This window comes from Anomaloglossus baeobatrachus, chromosome 3 (genome assembly GCF_048569485.1).
Source record: "Anomaloglossus baeobatrachus isolate aAnoBae1 chromosome 3, aAnoBae1.hap1, whole genome shotgun sequence".
Lineage (NCBI taxonomy): Eukaryota > Metazoa > Chordata > Amphibia > Anura > Aromobatidae > Anomaloglossus > Anomaloglossus baeobatrachus.
This window is the reverse complement of record NC_134355.1, coordinates 22,212,734-22,234,907: the sequence shown is the minus strand read 5'-3', so window position 1 is coordinate 22,234,907 and position 22,174 is coordinate 22,212,734. Positions and strand designations below refer to the sequence as shown.

The 22,174-nt window shown below is 46.0% G+C and overlaps 1 protein-coding gene across 1 annotated transcript in view; it reads left to right on the top strand.

The window, feature by feature from the left end:
* The window catches only part of LOC142297149 (calpain-2 catalytic subunit-like), a 104,442-nt gene that overhangs the window by 53,545 nt on the left and 28,723 nt on the right, over positions 1-22,174 (top strand). Inside the window, exons 19-22 of the mRNA XM_075341424.1 lie at positions 963-1,123; positions 3,416-3,567; positions 17,748-17,950; positions 20,446-20,476. Coding sequence (XP_075197539.1) covers positions 963-1,123; positions 3,416-3,567; positions 17,748-17,950; positions 20,446-20,476 — 547 coding nt within the window. The remainder of the gene's footprint in view (positions 1-962; positions 1,124-3,415; positions 3,568-17,747; positions 17,951-20,445; positions 20,477-22,174) is intronic.

Sequence of the window (22,174 nt, the reverse complement as noted above, 5' to 3'; positions counted from 1 at the left end):
ATTCTGTGGACCCCGGCTCTCATTAGCTCGCCATTCTGCACCATTTGCTCCAATCACCTTCAATGCGGACTTGAAACCCACACCAGAGCTCAGTTTACGCAGCGGAAAAAAAGAAGTCCATCCACTTTGCTGGAACTGTAAGACGTTGAGTTCTTGATGCACCAGAAATATGATGCGCCCACGGGGTCGGGGGTTACTTGTCACCGGGCTTCTCTTGGGATGCCGCGGTGGCCTTGCCCGGTTCCGTGACCCCACTAGTGTCAATAAAAGCCTGGGGATGGGGAAGATGGGGGTAGTGGTTCATGATGCCACCTGTGGTGCGTGGCCAGTATTAGCCGCCGCTGTGGGACTTCTCTTGTGAGGCGGATGACAACGCAGGTCGGATGGTTCAGCTCTCCACAGGCAGAGATATGGCCCTAGGGAAGATGATGGTGGTAGTAGTCTCTCAGGCGCTGATGGCGCGGCGGCACGATGGGGAGGGCGCAAGCAGTAACAGGGCAACACAGGCGGAACAGTTCAAGGCTTTTTACTCACTGGTCACACACTGCCGTTGGAGCACCGGGCTATGCTGTGATGGGCCTCAGCCAATACCGGATACTTCGGAGGTTGAGGCCGGTGGTTCCTTCTGTGCATCTCCCTTCAATGGTCTCCCTCCACCTCAGCTCCTGGGCCATGGAATGGGTCATGGGTGCCTTCTGCACTCCCCACGAACGAGACAGGGACACGATGGGGGCCCAGACCTCACTGCCCTTAAGTGTACCTCTGGGAAAAGGGTTAGCGCAAGGATACCAGTTTTAATATCCCCATTCAGGTCTCCCATACTAGCCTAGCCCACCCGTGACAACATCCATTCGTAACATCAAAATATACTACCCCACCAACATGTCTCTTAATTCTGCACACTGTGGATTACATAGATGACAGACTATTACAAGTTCAATATGGTTTGTATTTTTTTCCAGGATGTGTTGGGAGGATTTTATTAATGAGTTTTCCAGACTCATTATTTGCAATCACGTTCCTGATTTTTTCGATTGGGGAGATCAACACAAGAAATGGTACAAAAATATGTTCCGAAGCCGATGGACCAAAGACAACCTTTCCTGGAATCATATAGATAAAGGTAATTCTGGTTAAATTTGGGGAACTCTATAGTGGGAACATTGTTGCTTTTTTTTTTTTTTTTGAAGGGGTCATCTCATCACAGGATGTCCCCTATCGAATGTGACTGACTGGACTATAAGCAACGGCGTGATAACTCACATGGATGGCTTTGAATGTAATACAGGGACATGTTCAATCTGCCAGGATGTTCTTGGTCACAGACGAGGGTCCTGTGATGAGGAGCCCCCTCCACGATGTCCATGTGCAATAATAGGGTAAATAGACAGGGGGTTCTTGATGATACAGCCCCTTTAAAAAAATAGTAGCCGAATTTTTGATAAAAGTATTAAACACAGCCTGTGGACAAGAAGAGCGCTGTTTTTGGAAAACACAGGACTAGAATAAATTCGAGTGGAATTGAATTCTACTTGAATTTTACATAAATTTAAATTTTTGATTCAAATCCACAGAGATCAAGAAAATTGGAATCTACTGGTCGCCATTTTTCTGAAACATAGTCATCAAATCAGCAAAAACCCCACCTATGCCCATTTTACTGTTCATCTCTCTGGCCCTGTACTCCTCACCGTCACCCGTTCAGTCCTTTGCACATCTTCTGATCCCCATCTTTCGTGCTTTAACCATATATTGCCTTTGTGGCAACTTTTTGTACTTTTTATATACAGTACAGACCAAAAGTTTGGACACACCTTCTCATTCAAAGAGTTTTCTTTATTTTCATGACTCTGAAAATTGTAGCTTCACATTGAAGGCATCAAAACTATGAATTAACACATGTGGAATGAAATACTTAACAAAAAAGTGTGAAACAACTGAAAATATGCCTTGTATTCTAGGTTCTTCAAAGTAGCCACCTTTTGCTTTGATTACGGCTTTGCACACTCTTGGCATTCTCTTGATGAGCTTCTAGAGGTAGTCACCGGAAATGGTTTTCACTTCACAGGTGCGCCCTGTCAGGTTTAATAAGTGGGATTTCTTGCCTTATAAATGGGGTTGGGACCACCAGTTGTGTTGTGCAGAAGTCTGGTGGATACACAGCTGATAGTCCTACTGAATAGACTGTTAGAATTTGTATTATGGCAAGAAAAAAGCAGCTAAGTAAAGAAAAATGAGCAGCCATCATCAAAAGTGTCCCCAAGTGCAGTGGCAAAAACCGTCAAACACTACAAAGAAACTGGCTCACATGAGGATCGCCCCAGGAAAAGAAGACCAAGAGTCACCTCTGCTGCAGAGGATAAGTTTATCCGAGTCACCAGCGTCAGAAATCGCAGGTTAACAGCAGCTCAGATTAGAGACCAGGTCAATGCCACACAGAGTTCTAGCAGCAGACACCTCTCTAGAACAACTGTTAAGAGGAGACTTTGTGCAGCAGGCCTTCATGGTAAAATAGCTGCTAGGAAACCACTGCTAAGGACAGGCAACAAGCAGAAGAGACTTGTTTGGGCTAAAGAACATAAGGAATGGACATTAGACCAGTGGAAATCTGTGCTTTGGTCTGATGAGTCTAAGTTTGAGATCTTTGGATCCAACCACTGTGTCTTTATGCGACGCAGAAAAGGTGAACGGATGGACTCTACATGGCTGGTTCCCACCGTGAAGCATGGAGGAGGAGGTGTGATGATGTGAGGGGGCTTTGCTGGGGACACTGTTGGGGATTTATTCAAAATTGAAGGCATACGGAACCAGCATGGCTACCACAGCATCTTGCAGCGGCATTCTATTCCATCCGGTTTGCGTTTAGTTGGACCATCATTTATTTTTTAACGGGACAATGACCTCAAACAAACCTCCAGGGTCTGTAAGGGCTATTTGACTAAGAAGGAGAGTGATGGGGGGGTACGCCAGATGACCTGGCCTCCACAGTCACCAGACCTGAACCCAATCGAGATGGTTTGGTGTGAGCTGGACCGCAGAGTGAAGGCAAAAGGACCAACAAGTGCTAAGCATCTCTGGGAACTCCTTCAAGACTGTTGGAAAACCATTTCCGGTGACTACCTCTTGAAGCTCATCAAGAGAATGCCAAGAGTGTGCAAAGCAGTAATCAAAGCAAAAGGTGGCTACTTTGAGGAATCTAGAATATGACATATTTTCAGTTGTTTCACACTTTTTTAAGTATTTCATTCCACATGTGTTAATTCATAGTTTTGATGCCTTCAATGTGAATCTTCAATTTTCAGAGTCATGAAGATAAAGAAAACTCTTTGACTGAGAAGGTGTGTCCAAACCTTTGGTCTGTACTGTGTGTGTATATATTTTATATAATAATATAATTGCATCACATTTACTTTAGATTTTTGCAACAAGAATCCTCTGTACAGAATAAGGGTGACCAGTTCTGATCAGGTCCAGAGCGGAGTAAACGTGGTCGTGTCTCTCATGCAAACCAGCAGAAACCGCTACAAATATGGCGACTGGCTGCCGATCGGCTTCGTGCTGTTTGAGGTATGTGGCGCCTCGCTGGATGATAATTGATCTGCGAGTGGAGGAGGGGAATTTACAAATGGGACAAATGTGACAAGAGATATATAAAGCTGATTATACGATCGGGAAATTGTCCCAGCAATCAGCCGCAGGATACAATGTATCCCCGTGTTTCGCTAAATGTTACATTGATTATATTGATTGCTCTCATTGCTCTCGGCTCTGAAATTTATAGCCAGACGTTCACTGGAAATCGTTTTTTGCTTCGGCTAATATGTTTGCAAACAGATGAGGCTGGATTCCGAGTGCAGCGGAGATACGGCCGCAGATTAGCAGGACATTTGTTTCTTATTTTTCATTAAATTGCGCACAATCATAAAGGGGAGGGTAATTGTGAGATACAGGGAGGATGATGAGAAGCTCTACATTGCTAAAAGAAAGAATTCTCAGATTTCTGTACAAAGAAATACCGGACACGTGAACGCACAATTGTGGCCGAAAGTTTTGAGACTGGGTCAAATTTTAGGTTTCATTGTTTTTAGTTCTTTTTGTCGAATGTTTCTAGTTACATTATAAAAAAATCATACGTTTTTACACTTTTGCCAAATACATGAAGTTTATGTAAATATTGAGACAAGAACGAGTCCTCAGCCAGGATTTGGTCCAGAAGCCGATGTCCAACCGCCGGGGCGAAGGGCAGAAGTCTGGAGAAATCCGGGTCAGCGCTGGGAATATTCATTCTTTATAGAAACTTCTTATATTTGTTGATACAAATGTAAAAACTGATGGAATGTGAATAATTGTACTTCAGTAACCAGTGGTGTAAATAGTCCAATTGGCCTCAATGCAAAATTTGGACCTGGGCCTCCACCTTCATGTTGGATAGATGTATGTATGGGCTCTTGTGGTGCATTAGATCCTATAAAGACATGCTGGTTCACCCCCATGTAATAATGTCCCCCGTCCTGGCTTCTTCCTGTAATAATCTCCCCCATCCTGTGCATTATCCAGTAATAATGCTCCCTGTCCTGAGCCCCATCCAGTAATAATGTCCTCATTCTGGCCTCTTCCAGTAATAATGCTCCCTGTCCTGAGCCCCATCCAGTAATAATGTCCTCATTCTGGCCTCTTCCAGTAATAATGCTCCCTGTCCTGAGCCCCATCCAGTAATAATGTCCTCATTCTTGCCTCTTCCAGTAATAATGCTCCCTGTCCTGAGCCCCATCCAGTAATAATGTCCTCATTCTGGCCTCTTCCAGTAATAATGCTCCCTGTCCTGAGCCCCATCCAGTAATAATGTCCTCATTCTGGCCTCTTCCAGTAATAATGCTCCCTGTCCTGGGCCCCATCCAGTAATAATGTCCTCATTCTGGCCTCTTCCAGTAATAATGTGTCCTGTCCTGGGCCCCATCCAGTAATAATGTCCTCATTCTGGGCTCTTCCAGTAATAATGTGTCCTGTCCTGGGCCCCATCCAGTAATAATGTCCTCATTCTGGCCTCTTCCAGTAATAATGCTCCCTGTCCTGAGCCCCATCCAGTAATAATGTCCTCATTCTGGCCTCTTCCAGTAATAATGCTCCCTGTCCTGAGCCCCATCCAGTAATAATGTCCTCATTCTGGCCTCTTCCAGTAATAATGTCCTCATTCTGGCCTCTTCCAGTAATAATGTGTCCTGTCCTGGGCCCCATCCAGTAATAATGTCCTCATTCTGGCCTCTTCCAGTAATAATGTGTCCTATCCTGGGCCCCATCCAGTAATAATGTCCTCATTCTGGCCTCTTCCAGTAATAATGTGTCCTGTCCTGGGCCCCATCCAGTAATAATGTCCTCATTCTGGCCTCTTCCAGTAATAATGTGTCCTATCCTGGGCCCCATCCAGTAATAATGTCCTCATTCTGGCCTCTTCCAGTAATAATGTGTCCTGTCCTGGGCCCCATCCAGTAATAATGTCCTCATTCTGGCCTCTTCCAGTAATAATGTGTCCTATCCTGGGCCCCATCCAGTAATAATGTCCTCATTCTGGCCTCTTCCAGTAATAATGTGTCCTATCCTGGGCCCCATCCAGTAATAATGTCCTCATTCTGGCCTCTTCCAGTAATAATGTGTCCTGTCCTGAGCCCCATCCAGTAATAATGTCCTCATTCTGGCCTCTTCCAGTAATAATGTGTCCTGTCCTGGGCCCCATCCAGTAATAATGTCCTCATTCTGGCCTCTTTCAGTAATAATGCTCCCTGTCCTGGGCCCCATCCAGTAATAATGTCCTCATTCTGGGCTCTTCCAGTAATAATGTGTCCTGTCCTGGGCCCCATCCAGTAATAATGTCCTCATTCTGGCCTCTTCCAGTAATAATGCTCCCTGTCCTGAGCCCCATCCAGTAATAATGTCCTCATTCTGGCCTCTTCCAGTAATAATGCTCCCTGTCCTGAGCCCCATCCAGTAATAATGTCCTCATTCTGGCCTCTTCCAGTAATAATGTCCTCATTCTGGCCTCTTCCAGTAATAATGTGTCCTGTCCTGGGCCCCATCCAGTAATAATGTCCTCATTCTGGCCTCTTCCAGTAATAATGTGTCCTATCCTGGGCCCCATCCAGTAATAATGTCCTCATTCTGGCCTCTTCCAGTAATAATGTGTCCTGTCCTGGGCCCCATCCAGTAATAATGTCCTCATTCTGGCCTCTTCCAGTAATAATGTGTCCTATCCTGGGCCCCATCCAGTAATAATGTCCTCATTCTGGCCTCTTCCAGTAATAATGTGTCCTGTCCTGGGCCCCATCCAGTAATAATGTCCTCATTCTGGCCTCTTCCAGTAATAATGTGTCCTATCCTGGGCCCCATCCAGTAATAATGTCCTCATTCTGGCCTCTTCCAGTAATAATGTGTCCTGTCCTGGGCCCCATCCGGTAATAATGTCCTCATTCTGGCCTCTTCCAGTAATAATGTGTCCTATCCTGGGCCCCATCCAGTAATAATGTCCTCATTCTGGCCTCTTCCAGTAATAATGTGTCCTGTCCTGGGCCCCATCCAGTAATAATGTCCTCATTCTGGCCTCTTCCAGTAATAATGCTCCCTGTCCTGAGCCCCATCCAGTAATAATGTCCTCATTCTGGCCTCTTCCAGTAATAATGCTCCCTGTCCTGAGCCCCATCCAGTAATAATGCCCTCATTCTGGCCTCTTCCAGTAATAATGTCCTCATTCTGGCCTCTTCCAGTAATAATGTGTCCTGTCCTGGGCCCCATCCAGTAATAATGTCCTCATTCTGGCCTCTTCCAGTAATAATGTGTCCTATCCTGGGCCCCATCCAGTAATAATGTCCTCATTCTGGCCTCTTCCAGTAATAATGTGTCCTGTCCTGGGCCCCATCCAGTAATAATGTCCTCATTCTGGCCTCTTCCAGTAATAATGTGTCCTGTCCTGAGCCCCATCCAGTAATAATGTCCTCATTCTGGCCTCTTCCAGTAATAATGTGTCCTGTCCTGAGCCCCATCCAGTAATAATGTCCTCATTCTGGCCTCTTCCAGTAATAATGTGTCCTGTCCTGGGCCCCATCCAGTAATAATGTCCTCATTCTGGCCTCTTCCAGTAATAATGCTCCCTGTCCTGGGCCCCATCCAGTAATAATGTCCTCATTCTGGGCTCTTCCAGTAATAATGTGTCCTGTCCTGGGCCCCATCCAGTAATAATGTCCTCATTCTGGCCTCTTCCAGTAATAATGCTCCCTGTCCTGAGCCCCATCCAGTAATAATGTCCTCATTCTTGCCTCTTCCAGTAATAATGCTCCCTGTCCTGAGCCCCATCCAGTAATAATGTCCTCATTCTGGCCTCTTCCAGCAATAATGTCCTCATTCTGGCCTCTTCCAGTAATAATGTGTCCTGTCCTGGGCCCCATCCAGTAATAATGTCCTCATTCTGGCCTCTTCCAGTAATAATGTGTCCTATCCTGGGCCCCATCCAGTAATAATGTCCTCATTCTGGCCTCTTCCAGTAATAATGTGTCCTATCCTGGGCCCCATCCAGTAATAATGTCCTCATTCTGGCCTCTTCCAGTAATAATGTGTCCTGTCCTGGGCCCCATCCAGTAATAATGTCCTCATTCTGGCCTCTTCCAGTAATAATGTGTCCTATCCTGGGCCCCATCCAGTAATAATGTCCTCATTCTGGCCTCTTCCAGTAATAATGTGTCCTGTCCTGGGCCCCATCCAGTAATAATGTCCTCATTCTGGCCTCTTCCAGTAATAATGTGTCCTATCCTGGGCCCCATCCAGTAATAATGTCCTCATTCTGGCCTCTTCCAGTAATAATGTGTCCTGTCCTGGGCCCTATCCAGTAATAATGTCCTCATTCTGGCCTCTTCCAGTAATAATGTGTCCTATCCTGAGCCCCATCCAGTAATAATGTCCTCATTCTGGCCTCTTCCAGTAATAATGTGTCCTGTCCTGGGCCCCATCCAGTAATAATGTCCTCATTCTGGCCTCTTCCAGTAATAATGTGTCCTGTCCTGGGCCCCATCCAGTAATAATGTCCTCATTCTGGCCTCTTCCAGTAATAATGTGTCCTGTCCTGAGCCCCATCCAGTAATAATGTCCTCATTCTGGCCTCTTCCAGTAATAATGTGTCCTGTCCTGAGCCCCATCCAGTAATAATGTCCTCATTCTGGCCTCTTCCAGTAATAATGTGTCCTGTCCTGGGCCCCATCCAGTAATAATGTCCTCATTCTGGCCTCTTTCAGTAATAATGCTCCCTGTCCTGGGCCCCATCCAGTAATAATGTCCTCATTCTGGGCTCTTCCAGTAATAATGTGTCCTGTCCTGGGCCCCATCCAGTAATAATGTCCTCATTCTGGCCTCTTCCAGTAATAATGCTCCCTGTCCTGAGCCCCATCCAGTAATAATGTACTCATTCTGGCCTCTTCCAGTAATAATGCTCCCTGTCCTGAGCCCCATCCAGTAATAATGTCCTCATTCTGGCCTCTTCCAGTAATAATGTCCTCATTCTGGCCTCTTCCAGTAATAATGTGTCCTGTCCTGGGCCCCATCCAGTAATAATGTCCTCATTCTGGCCTCTTCCAGTAATAATGTGTCCTATCCTGGGCCCCATCCAGGAATAATGTCCTCATTCTGGCCTCTTCCAGTAATAATGTGTCCTGTCCTGGGCCCCATCCAGTAATAATGTCCTCATTCTGGCCTCTTCCAGTAATAATGTGTCCTATCCTGGGCCCCATCCAGTAATAATGTCCTCATTCTGGCCTCTTCCAGTAATAATGTGTCCTGTCCTGGGCCCCATCCAGTAATAATGTCCTCATTCTGGCCTCTTCCAGTAATAATGTGTCCTATCCTGGGCCCCATCCAGTAATAATGTCCTCATTCTGGCCTCTTCCAGTAATAATGTGTCCTGTCCTGGGCCCCATCCAGTAATAATGTCCTCATTCTGGCCTCTTCCAGTAATAATGTGTCCTATCCTGGGCCCCATCCAGTAATAATGTCCTCATTCTGGCCTCTTCCAGTAATAATGTGTCCTGTCCTGGGCCCCATCCAGTAATAATGTCCTCATTCTGGCCTCTTCCAGTAATAATGCTCCCTGTCCTGAGCCCCATCCAGTAATAATGTCCTCATTCTGGCCTCTTCCAGTAATAATGCTCCCTGTCCTGAGCCCCATCCAGTAATAATGCCCTCATTCTGGCCTCTTCCAGTAATAATGTCCTCATTCTGGCCTCTTCCAGTAATAATGTGTCCTGTCCTGGGCCCCATCCAGTAATAATGTCCTCATTCTGGCCTCTTCCAGTAATAATGTGTCCTATCCTGGGCCCCATCCAGTAATAATGTCCTCATTCTGGCCTCTTCCAGTAATAATGTGTCCTGTCCTGGGCCCCATCCAGTAATAATGTCCTCATTCTGGCCTCTTCCAGTAATAATGTGTCCTATCCTGGGCCCCATCCAGTAATAATGTCCTCATTCTGGCCTCTTCCAGTAATAATGTGTCCTGTCCTGGGCCCCATCCAGTAATAATGTCCTCATTCTGGCCTCTTCCAGTAATAATGTGTCCTATCCTGGGCCCCATCCAGTAATAATGTCCTCATTCTGGCCTCTTCCAGTAATAATGTGTCCTGTCCTGGGCCCCATCCAGTAATAATGTCCTCATTCTGGCCTCTTCCAGTAATAATGTGTCCTATCCTGGGCCCCATCCAGTAATAATGTCCTCATTCTGGCCTCTTCCAGTAATAATGTGTCCTGTCCTGAGCCCCATCCAGTAATAATGTCCTCATTCTGGCCTCTTCCAGTAATAATGTGTCCTGTCCTGAGCCCCATCCAGTAATAATGTCCTCATTCTGGCCTCTTCCAGTAATAATGTGTCCTGTCCTGGGCCCCATCCAGTAATAATGTCCTCATTCTGGCCTCTTCCAGTAATAATGCTCCCTGTCCTGGGCCCCATCCAGTAATAATGTCCTCATTCTGGGCTCTTCCAGTAATAATGTGTCCTGTCCTGGGCCCCATCCAGTAATAATGTCCTCATTCTGGCCTCTTCCAGTAATAATGCTCCCTGTCCTGAGCCCCATCCAGTAATAATGTCCTCATTCTTGCCTCTTCCAGTAATAATGCTCCCTGTCCTGAGCCCCATCCAGTAATAATGTCCTCATTCTGGCCTCTTCCAGTAATAATGTCCTCATTCTGGCCTCTTCCAGTAATAATGTGTCCTGTCCTGGGCCCCATCCAGTAATAATGTCCTCATTCTGGCCTCTTCCAGTAATAATGTGTCCTATCCTGGGCCCCATCCAGTAATAATGTCCTCATTCTGGCCTCTTCCAGTAATAATGTGTCCTGTCCTGGGCCCCATCCAGTAATAATGTCCTCATTCTGGCCTCTTCCAGTAATAATGTGTCCTATCCTGGGCCCCATCCAGTAATAATGTCCTCATTCTGGCCTCTTCCAGTAATAATGTGTCCTGTCCTGGGCCCCATCCAGTAATAATGTCCTCATTCTGGCCTCTTCCAGTAATAATGTGTCCTATCCTGGGCCCCATCCAGTAATAATGTCCTCATTCTGGCCTCTTCCAGTAATAATGTGTCCTGTCCTGGGCCCCATCCAGTAATAATGTCCTCATTCTGGCCTCTTCCAGTAATAATGTGTCCTGTCCTGGGCCCCATCCAGTAATAATGTCCTCATTCTGGCCTCTTCCAGTAATAATGTGTCCTGTCCTGAGCCCCATCCAGTAATAATGTCCTCATTCTGGCCTCTTCCAGTAATAATGTGTCCTGTCCTGAGCCCCATCCAGTAATAATGTCCTCATTCTGGCCTCTTCCAGTAATAATGTGTCCTGTCCTGGGCCCCATCCAGTAATAATGTCCTCATTCTGGCCTCTTCCAGTAATAATGTGTCCTGTCCTGAGCCCCATCCAGTAATAATGTCCTCATTCTGGCCTCTTCCAGTAATAATGTGTCCTGTCCTGAGCCCCATCCAGTAATAATGTCCTCATTCTGGCCTCTTCCAGTAATAATGTGTCCTGTCCTGGGCCCCATCCAGTAATAATGTCCTCATTCTGGCCTCTTCCAGTAATAATGCTCCCTGTCCTGGGCCCCATCCAGTAATAATGTCCTCATTCTGGGCTCTTCCAGTAATAATGTGTCCTGTCCTGGGCCCCATCCAGTAATAATGTCCTCATTCTGGCCTCTTCCAGTAATAATGCTCCCTGTCCTGAGCCCCATCCAGTAATAATGTCCTCATTCTGGCCTCTTCCAGTAATAATGCTCCCTGTCCTGAGCCCCATCCAGTAATAATGTCCTCATTCTGGCCTCTTCCAGTAATAATGTCCTCATTCTGGCCTCTTCCAGTAATAATGTGTCCTGTCCTGGGCCCCATCCAGTAATAATGTCCTCATTCTGGCCTCTTCCAGTAATAATGTGTCCTATCCTGGGCCCCATCCAGTAATAATGTCCTCATTCTGGCCTCTTCCAGTAATAATGTGTCCTGTCCTGGGCCCCATCCAGTAATAATGTCCTCATTCTGGCCTCTTCCAGTAATAATGTGTCCTATCCTGGGCCCCATCCAGTAATAATGTCCTCATTCTGGCCTCTTCCAGTAATAATGTGTCCTGTCCTGGGCCCCATCCAGTAATAATGTCCTCATTCTGGCCTCTTCCAGTAATAATGTGTCCTATCCTGGGCCCCATCCAGTAATAATGTCCTCATTCTGGCCTCTTCCAGTAATAATGTGTCCTGTCCTGGGCCCCATCCAGTAATAATGTCCTCATTCTGGCCTCTTCCAGTAATAATGTGTCCTATCCTGGGCCCCATCCAGTAATAATGTCCTCATTCTGGCCTCTTCCAGTAATAATGTGTCCTGTCCTGGGCCCCATCCAGTAATAATGTCCTCATTCTGGCCTCTTCCAGTAATAATGTGTCCTGTCCTGGGCCCCATCCAGTAATAATGTCCTCATTCTGGCCTCTTCCAGTAATAATGTGTCCTGTCCTGAGCCCCATCCAGTAATAATGTCCTCATTCTGGCCTCTTCCAGTAATAATGTGTCCTGTCCTGAGCCCCATCCAGTAATAATGTCCTCATTCTGGCCTCTTCCAGTAATAATGTGTCCTGTCCTGGGCCCCATCCAGTAATAATGTCCTCATTCTGGCCTCTTCCAGTAATAATGTGTCCTGTCCTTGGCCCCATCCAGTAATAATGTCCTCATTCTGGCCTCTTCCAGTAATAATGTGTCCTGTCCTGAGCCCCCTCCAGTAATAATGTCCTCATTCTGGCCTCTTCCAGTAATAATGCTCCTTGTCCTGAGCCCCATCCAGTAATAATGTCCTCATTCTGACCTCTTCCAGTAATAATGCTCCTTGTCCTGAGCCCCATCCAGTAATAATGTCCTCATTCTGGCCTCTTCCAGTAATAATGCTCCCTGTCCTGAGCCCCATCCAGTAATAATGTCCTCATTCTGGCCTCTTCCAGTAATAATGTGTCCTGTCCTGAGCCCCATCCAGTAATAATGTCCTCATTCTGGCCTCTTCCAGTAATAATGTGTCCTGTCCTGGGCCCCATCCAGTAATAATGTCCTCATTCTGGCCTCTTCCAGTAATAATGTGTCCTGTCCTTGGCCCCATCCAGTAATAATGTCCTCATTCTGGCCTCTTCCAGTAATAATGTGTCCTGTCCTGAGCCCCCTCCAGTAATAATGTCCTCATTCTGGCCTCTTCCAGTAATAATGCTCCTTGTCCTGAGCCCCATCCAGTAATAATGTCCTCATTCTGACCTCTTCCAGTAATAATGCTCCTTGTCCTGAGCCCCATCCAGTAATAATGTCCTCATTCTGGCCTCTTCCAGTAATAATGCTCCCTGTCCTGAGCCCCATCCAGTAATAATGTCCTCATTCTGGCCTTTTCCAGTAATAATGCTCCTTGTCCTGAGCCCCATCCAGTAATAATGTCCTCATTCAGCCCATAGCTGCCAATAAGTCCTAGATTAATCATGTCAGGCGTCTCCCCGAGATACCTTTCATGATTAATCTGTAAATTACAGTAAATAAACACACACAACTGAAAAAATCCTTTATTAGAAATAAAAAACACAAACACATTCCCTCATCACCAATTTAATCAGCCCGAAAAAGCCCTCCATGTCCGGCGGAATCCAGGATGGTCCAGCGTCGCATCCAGCTGTGCTGCATGGAGGTGACAGGAGCTGCAGCACACACAGCCGTTCCTGTCAGCTCCACGCGGCAAATGAAGAGTGCCGCGCGATCAGCTGAGCTGTCACTGAGGTTACCCGCTGTCACAGTCACAGCGGGTAACCTCAGTGACAGCAGCTGATCGCACGGCACTCTTCATTTGCCGCGTGGAGCTGACAGGAGCAGCTGTGTGTGCTGCAGCTCCTGTCACCTCCATGCAGCACAGCTGGATGCGACGCTGGACCATCCTGGATTCCGCCGGACATGGAGGGCTTTTTCGGGCTGATTAAATTGGTGATGAGGGAATGTGTTTGTGTTTTTTATTTCTAATAAAGGATTTTTTCAGTTGTGTGTGTTTATTTACTGTAATTTACAGATTAATCATGGAGGGTGTCTCATAGACGCCTGACATGATTAATCTAGGACTTATTGGCAGCTATGGGCTGCCAATAACTCCTTACCCCGATTTGCCAATGCACCAGGGCAAATCGGGAAGAGCCGGGTACAGTCCCAGAACTGTCGCATCTAATGTATGCGGCAATTCTGGGCGGCTGCTGACTGATATTGTTAGGGTGGGGGGCTCCTCATAACGTGGGGCTCCCCATCCTGAGAATACCAGCCTTCAGCCGTATGGCTTTATCTGGCTGGTATTGAAATTGGGGGGGGCCGCACGCCGTTTTTTTTAATTATTTATTTATTTATTTTACTGCACAGTATAGACACGCCCACCGGATGCAGTGAGACAGCTGTCACTCAGCGTGGGGGCGTGTCTCACTGTAACCAATCATAGGCACCGGTGGGCGGGGAAAGCAGGGAATACGAGATTGTTTAATGAGTGGCCGGCTTTTTCAAAATAGTAAAAGCCGCCGCAGCAGTGTGAATGCCGTGCAGCGCCGCGCCGGTGATCGGGGAACGGTAAGTATGAGAGAGGGGGGAAACTGACCGACAGACTGTGAGAGAGGGACAGACAGACAGAGAGACCGACAGAGAGACAGAGAGACCGACCGACGGACTCAGGGAGATTGACCGACATACACAGAAATAGAAAGAATGGCCGACATCACTAGAAATAAAAACACCAAACGGACATGGACTATAGGTAGATGCATACGTGTTTACTAACATGTGTGCACATACCCATAGACTTTCATTGTGTCCACGTGTGCGTGCTCCGTGCAGATAACGGACATGCATCTGTGCAAAACGCAAACACATACGGATCACGGACACGCACACACGGACATAATGAAATAACGCACGTGTGACCACAATCATAGATTAACATTGGTGCATGTTTGTCCGTGTCTCCGGTATATACGGAAACGGAACAAACACGCACGTGTTTCACGGACGTGTAAAGGGGGCCTACAAGAGCCAGTACGGGGCCAAAGCAATGCCAAAATGAGGATAGTACATAGTACATGGTCAAAATAGGGTTAGAACAAGCCCAGAATGAGGCCAGAACAGGGCCAGAATGGGGCCAGAACAAAGTCAGAATGGGGTCAGAAAGAGGCCAGAACGGGGCCAATAAGAAGCCAGAAAGAGGCCACAATGGGGCCAGTACAGGGCCAGAAAGGTGCCACAATGAAGTCAGAATGTGGCCAAAACAAGGCCAGAATGGGGCCAGAACCAGGCCAGAACCAGGCCAGAATAGGGCCGGAATGAGGCTAGAACAAAGCCAAAATGAGGCCATAACAAAACCAGAACAAGGCCAGAATGGGGCTGGAATGAGGCCAGAACAAAGCCAAAATGAGGCCAGAACAAGACCCGAATGGGGCCAGAACAAGGCCAGAACAGGGCCAGAATGGGGCCACAAAGAAGTCAGAATGAGGCCAGAATGGAGCCAGAACGAGGTTAGAACTGGGCCAGGACGAGGCAGAAACGAGGCTAGAACAAGGCCAGAAAGAGGCCAAAACAGGGCCAGAATGAAGCCAGAACAGAGCCAGAAAGAGGCCAGAATAGGGCTAGTATAGGGGCAGAAAGGAGCCAGTAGAAGGTCAAAATGGCACCAGAATGAGGCCAGAATGGTACCAGAATGAGGCCAGAATGGCACCAGAATGAGGCCAGAATGGTATCAGAATGAGGCCAGAATGGGGCGAGAATGAGGCCAGAATGGGGCCAGAATGAGGCAAGAACGAGGCCAGAATGGGGTCAGAACGAGGTCATAATGGAGCCAGAATGATGCTAGAGCAAGGCTAGGACAAGGCTAGAATGAAGCTAGAAAAGGGCCAGAATGAGGCCAGTACGAGACCAGAAAGGAGCCATAATGAAGACAGTGAGGCCAGAACGAGACTAGAACAAAGCTAAAACAAAGCCAAAATGGGGCCAGAATGAGGCCAGAACAGAGCCAGAACATGGCCAGAACTGAGCCAGAACAAGGTCAGAATAGGGCCACAATGAGGCCAGAACGGGGCAAGGACGAAGCCAGAACGAGGCCAGAAAAGGACCAAAACAGGGCCAGAATGAAGCCAAAACAGAGCCAGATAGGGGCCAGTATAGGACCATAAAGGAGCCAGAATGAGGTCAGAACGGGGCCATAAAGGAGCCAGAATGATTTTAGAATGGGGCTAGAATGAGGCAAGAACAAGGCAAGAAGGAGACTTTCATATAGATATGTACCGCCCCCGTGGAAGCAGCTGAGCTGCTCGGATCCGGGTTCACTGTGGATCGAAGGTTTCCGGACCCGGGGGTCGTGCGGCCACTCGAATGAAAAAGGGAGGTATTTACAGGGGAGTTATAGTTCGTGATGCCACCCGCGGTGTGTGGCAATTAGGAGTACTGTTGCTGCTGATGGGAGCACCCGGGGATGATGGAACGGGGCAGCCAGGTGTTGGAACCCTCCACGGGTAGGGGATGCCCCGGGACTCGTGAAGGGATGGTAGTGCCGTGGGTATGAAGGGGTCACACTCATATTCACTCAGTTCATAAGCAGACACCGACAACCGGGTAAACCAAGTCTCTGGGTACCGCTGCCGCTGAAGGGAGCTCGTCCGGGTCCCGTCCCCAAGTGGTGCTGCCTGGTGGTCCGTGACCTGCCTCCTGGCACTTAGTTTAGACTTTAACTTGATGGCCCGGTAGCATGGAACTAGCTGGGCCCCACTCCCCACTATGGCTAAGTATGGGAGCTTGCTCTCAGGGCTCACGCTTGGGATTTTCTGGATCGTTTTGATTGGAAAGTCCTATCCCCTCGTTGCGCTAATGCCCCGATTCTGGAGCGGGTGGGAACAGATTGTGAAGGCTCCGTCCTCCTCAGGTGAATTGCCGGGTTGCCTGAAGCTACTCCCTAGGGTCTGTGTACCGCGTCGTGCCTTCATTCCCGGACCGGTGATAGGGCCAGGCTGCCGGTCGTCCACCTCGACAGGTCCGAGCACCTTGCCACGATCCCCTGCGACCGGGGGTCCGACTCGTCTAGGCCCAGACCAACGTCTGCAAGCTAGGCAGTTACTTCGGGAGTCCCCACTCCCGACTTCCTCTGAGCTCCTCTCAGCTCGAGGGTACTCTCCACCTCCTTTTCCACTCACTCCACTCAACTCAACTGACTACACTTCTCACTTCCCCTTCCTTGACCCCCCAGGTGTGCGACTCCTTTCCTCTCAAGCCGTCCACTGGTGTGTCTGGTGGGTGTGGTGCCGGGTGTCTCTAGGATTTTCATTTGCTGGTAGAGGCAACACCACTTAAGTAGGGACCCAGAACCAAGAGGGAGGCGGAATACTGCACGGAAGGGCAGCTTGTGCAGTACCCTGTGACGACCTGATAGTCCAGGGGCGTCACAGATGCATTGAACAGTGAGCTCCAGTACGTTCCATGAAACACTGGAGCTGTTGTCAGGTTAGAGATATGACCGGATTGGCGGTGATAGGAGTTGAAGAGTATAACACAGGGGGCAGGCGACTTACATTTAAAGCTCCATTCCACCCTTACAATAAACAACACTGGAGTGCTGCTTTATGGAGAACTCAAGTATCAGCTCCCACTGCCCATGATGTGATCGAGCAGAGCCATCTTAGTCCTCCTATGAAGCCCAATATATTAAAAAAGTAAAAATATAGAAATGTTTAAATGAAAAATTAATTTCACAAAGAAAGAAAATAAAAAACAAGCGTATTTCGCAGCTTTATGTCCACAAAAATCAGAATCTATGAGAATCTAAGATTATTTAAATTGTACATTAAACGCCCCCCAAGAAATGGAAAAGCCAAAATTGATGCTCTTACCCTCCTCTCCAAAAAAAAACTAAAAAGTTATCAAAAATTAATGTGTAGACTAAAAAAAAAACAAGGTAGAAAATAAAAATGTTATGTCTCAGAAAATTGCAAAAAAAAAAGGGGTTTAGTTTTTTGCAAAAATTCTGATTTTTTTTTTATAACCACTACTTATTATTAGGAATGGCAATATTAGTTTTATTACTATTTTTTTTTATTATTATTATTATTATTATTATTATGAATACCAATATTATTTTTACATTTTTTATTAGTAAACATTATTATTATTATTAGCAATATTTTTCTTGTGAAATTATAATTATGAATATTTTTGTTTTATAGCTCCCAGACTCTGAGGACAAACTCCCAACCTCCTTTTTGACTCCAGAGAAAATATCTAACATTAAAGCTTTCAAAAAACATGATATAACTGAGGCGTTCAACCTGGCACCCGGGCGGTACGGCATCATACCGTACACCACGCAGAAGGAGCACGAATCTCCATTCCTCTTTCAAGTTTTCCTGAAGAGTGAAGACTGTACAGAGTAAGTATCTAGACACATTTTCAGATCCAGGAGCGCCCCCTAGTGGTGGTTGCCATCTGTGTGTACGTAATCCATCTTTTAACCATTGGGAATATGGATCATTTTTAGAGATGATTGCATAAATTGAAAGGGAATTGAATTCTACTTAAGTTTTACAAAAAATCTGCATGCGCCAAAATGCAGAAATTTGGTATTTTGCATCCGAGCGGAATCCGCAAAATGGCAAGAGCGAAAATCTCCATTGAAATATTAAAAAAATAAAACAATTCTTAAACTCACCTTACCTGCTGATCCTCGTCATTCACAGTAGGATAGGACTTTTGGCATTGAGGCACGGGAGGATGCGGCAAAGAACCCTCCTGGGCCTCATCAAAGCTGAATGTCGTGGGTCACCACAAGAGCACCCACCAGCATGAGTAGCAGAGATCAGAAAAAGCTTGGATGACAGGAGTATATATATACGGTATATATATATATATATATATATATATATATATATATATTATATATATATGTCACGGCCAGGTGTACGGGCAGGCCCAGGAGGTGGATCCACTGGACCGAACTCCTAGATGGTAGGAAAGAGTCCGGCAGCTGGAACACTAGAAACAGCAGAACAGTCCTTGCACACGGGAATAGCGGAGAAGTCCCTGGGACCACGGAGTTATGGGTGGTAGTCCGGGTGACGCAGCTCAGGTTCGGAAGCCGAGATGATGTCAGGCGGGGTCCGGAACCTTGGGAGCAAGATGACGGGTCACCGCAGGGATCCGAGATGGTGCGGACTGTCAGGATGGCAGAAGGACAGCGTTCGGGGTTCAGGATACGGCAGACTGGATGGCGAGGCAAGCACGGCTCTACAAAGAGAGATAGGTGAGTACATGCACTGAAACACCAGGAGACCTGACTCCTAGCTTAGGGAACACGAAGATCAGGCCCCGCCCCCTTGGACAATACACCCCTTTATACCCTGTACCTGATTAGCCTCATTACCTGTTAATGGACGCTGGCCCTTTAAGAAAGGGTCAGTGACCGCGCGCGCGCCCTAATGCGCATGCGCGCAGCCCGGGTGCCAGAAGCCAGGGAAGGAGGCTGAGAAGAGGACGCAGGGGAGCCGGCCAGGGCCTGGGAAGCCGTCGGGCGCCGCGAACGGGGACCAGGGGGCCTGGGAAGGGCGGGGACCGGAGGCTGGAGAGCGGGGAGCGTGGCAGGTGAGCCGGGGAGCGGGGCTGAGGACCCGGGGAGCGGAGCAGAGGACCCGGGGAGGGAAGCCAAGGACCCGGGGAGCGTGACAATATATATATACTCTGGTATGGTCACTTCCAACTCCACAATAACAAAAGGAACTACTATTAGCTTCCACCACCTATTATTTATACAGGCCAGTTGGACATCCATTACCGGTAGCGTATGGCTTCAGGGATGCAAAATATAGAGCAAAAGGAATGAAACTATTACATTTTATATTTTAATCTGAAATATAGGCAGCGTTTATAAAAATGTACAAAAGATGTTACAAAGGAGACAAATTCCAGTATATACTGTTACATAAAATAAAAGGGATAACAAAAGAAAAGTATTAAACCTGTAATATCTCAGAGCTTAGTTAAGGGAAGAACTAATAGAAAATATGGATCACTCCTACACAGAAGTGCATCTTCCTGCATTGAATCAAGGTGTCAATTCAAGTTTCTGTATTTATTAAAGAATAGTCATTCCAACATACCTCCCCTTAGCGACCTCAGATGTAGCTGGCAATGGGATAGATCTTTTAAAATTTGATAAGATTCCCATCTTTCAGGATATCTTCGCCCCTGAATGTCACAGCCAGGCAGAAAATATTGTGGTCATGTTTCCTATCATGATTTTACCTTTCTATAGAGATGAAACATTGCATGAATAGCATCATCTAATCTATCTGACCGATTTTAATTTGGACTGATGCGCTGATCACACAGTTATTTAATTACATGCATGTTATTTCACTTGGGATCACGATGCCAAAAATGTGTCTCACATAACTGCAGGACCTATGGTTTTCACAAAAAAACAAAAAAGCTTTTTGTTCATTATCAAATTATGATGAAGCCATGTTTTTATAGACTAATCCTCTCATACCATTACATTATGATAGTGGGTATACAGATTTATTTATTTTTTATATCTTATTTTTATTATGACATGGGATGTGTAGAGACCCCATAGCACAATAAGGAACATTAAAATCAAATTTCCTGGGGAAATCCACACAAAAAAATGAATTAGAATTTTGCATGATCTACTCATCTCTAAAAAGGGGTGATTGGAAGACAACACATAAGTATTGATCTCCAGCATTAAATTGGCTGAAATCCACTAAAGTTTGCTTAAAATGCAGGAACCCTTTAAGGAATTATTTTAAAAATATTTGTTCCCATAGAAACAAGTAATTACTTTGTACATTTTCTGTTTGCTGTATGTTACTTTTATGTTACTTTTATTTTACTTTTTATTTCTAGTGAAATGGGTCCCCAAAATCAGCATAATAAGGTGCGTGCAGTATGATTGAGTAAATTGCCATGTAATTGCAATGTGCTACACCCAGAAAAGTATGACTGATTACAGTTTGTCCTAATACTAAATATGTAATCGAATCAATTCAATTTAACCAAATTAGATGATGCAACAGAAGAGGTTGAGTTGTATTTTAGTGCATTGTTTACTTTCACAACATCCTCAAACCTGTCAAGTGCACTGCAACACACAATACAACCAGAACTGTATTTTCCACTAGACACTGGAGGACCAGTACCTAGGGCGGCAAGTTGCAAGGGCGGCGCTAGCTTGCCAAATGTTAAAATTAATTTTTTTCTTTAAATCCCTACCCCAACACCGTGTCTTTGTTTAGAGGAGGGCATTAGGGTTGGAAGTTCTGGCATACATTTGCATTCACTTCTGTGAGACCAAATGAAGATAAGGTTCTTGGCAGCGCATGTTTACACTGGATGATCTGTTGCCAAGAATGATTATTAAGCAAGCATAAAAACTATCATTTCTCCCTACAAACGTTTTGCTAAAATATTGGGTTAGTAATTAAGCTGCGTCAAATCATAAAGGATGATCCATAGTCTGATGGTGGCTTATACCAACTCTCCTCATCTTTGTACAATTGGGAAGAACATATTGGAAATTGCAGTTTCATGGAATATAATTGTAAATGTTGGAGGCTGACCGAACATTTTAGTTGATTGCTGTACTAAGCTTTAATATGTATTATTATACTGATGATGATTCTGGTGCTGTATTCATGTACTGGTGGCTCTGATAATATATTCATGAACTAATGATGGTTGTGGTGCTGTTTTCTCGTAAAGATGGTGGTTTTATCGATGCCTTCATATATTGATGGTGGTTCTGTTACTTTATTCATGTGCTTATAGTGGCAATGATGATGTATTCCTCTACTGATGGTGCTTTTGGTAAAGTATTCACGTACTGATGGTGGTTCTGGAGATGTATTCAAGTACTGTTGGTGATTCTGGTGCTATATTTATGTACTAATTTCGGTTCTGGTGATGTATTCATGTACTAATGTAGTTCTGGTAATGAGTTTATGTGCTGATGTTAATTTTGGTGATGCTTCCATTTACTGATAGTGGTTCTGGTGCTATGTAAACATATACTGATGATGGTTCTGGTGATGTATTAATGTACTGATGTTGGTTCAAGTGATGCATTCACGTACTGATGATGCAGTCATGTAATGATGGTGGTTCTGGTTCTTTATTCAGAAGTTTATGATGGTTCTGCTGATGTACTCATGTGCTGATGGTTGTTCTGAAGCTGTATTAAATTCTAGGATTACGGCACTCCTGGGTCAGTGGTTGATGTGCAGATAGGGTCCAAATCCATATATTATAGGGAGAGAATCTTTCACTCACAGTTGAAAGAAAAGATCCTTTTATTCACAAAACGTAGCAGTGTACAAAACTTGATATTTCTGTCTGTGACCTTTTTGAAATATACACTGTCATGGATGCCGGGAGGTGGTTCTCAGTTGTGGAGTGTTGTGTCTGACAGCAAAAGGATCAGTTCCGATCTGTCTTATATGCGTAGCCCGCCTGTGAGTTGCATTACCGCTATGGTGAATGTACACTGCTATGTTTTGTAAATTAAAGGATTTTATTTTCAACTTGAGTTCCATGTTCTGGAGCTGTATTCATGGACTGATGGTGGTGTTGGTGATGT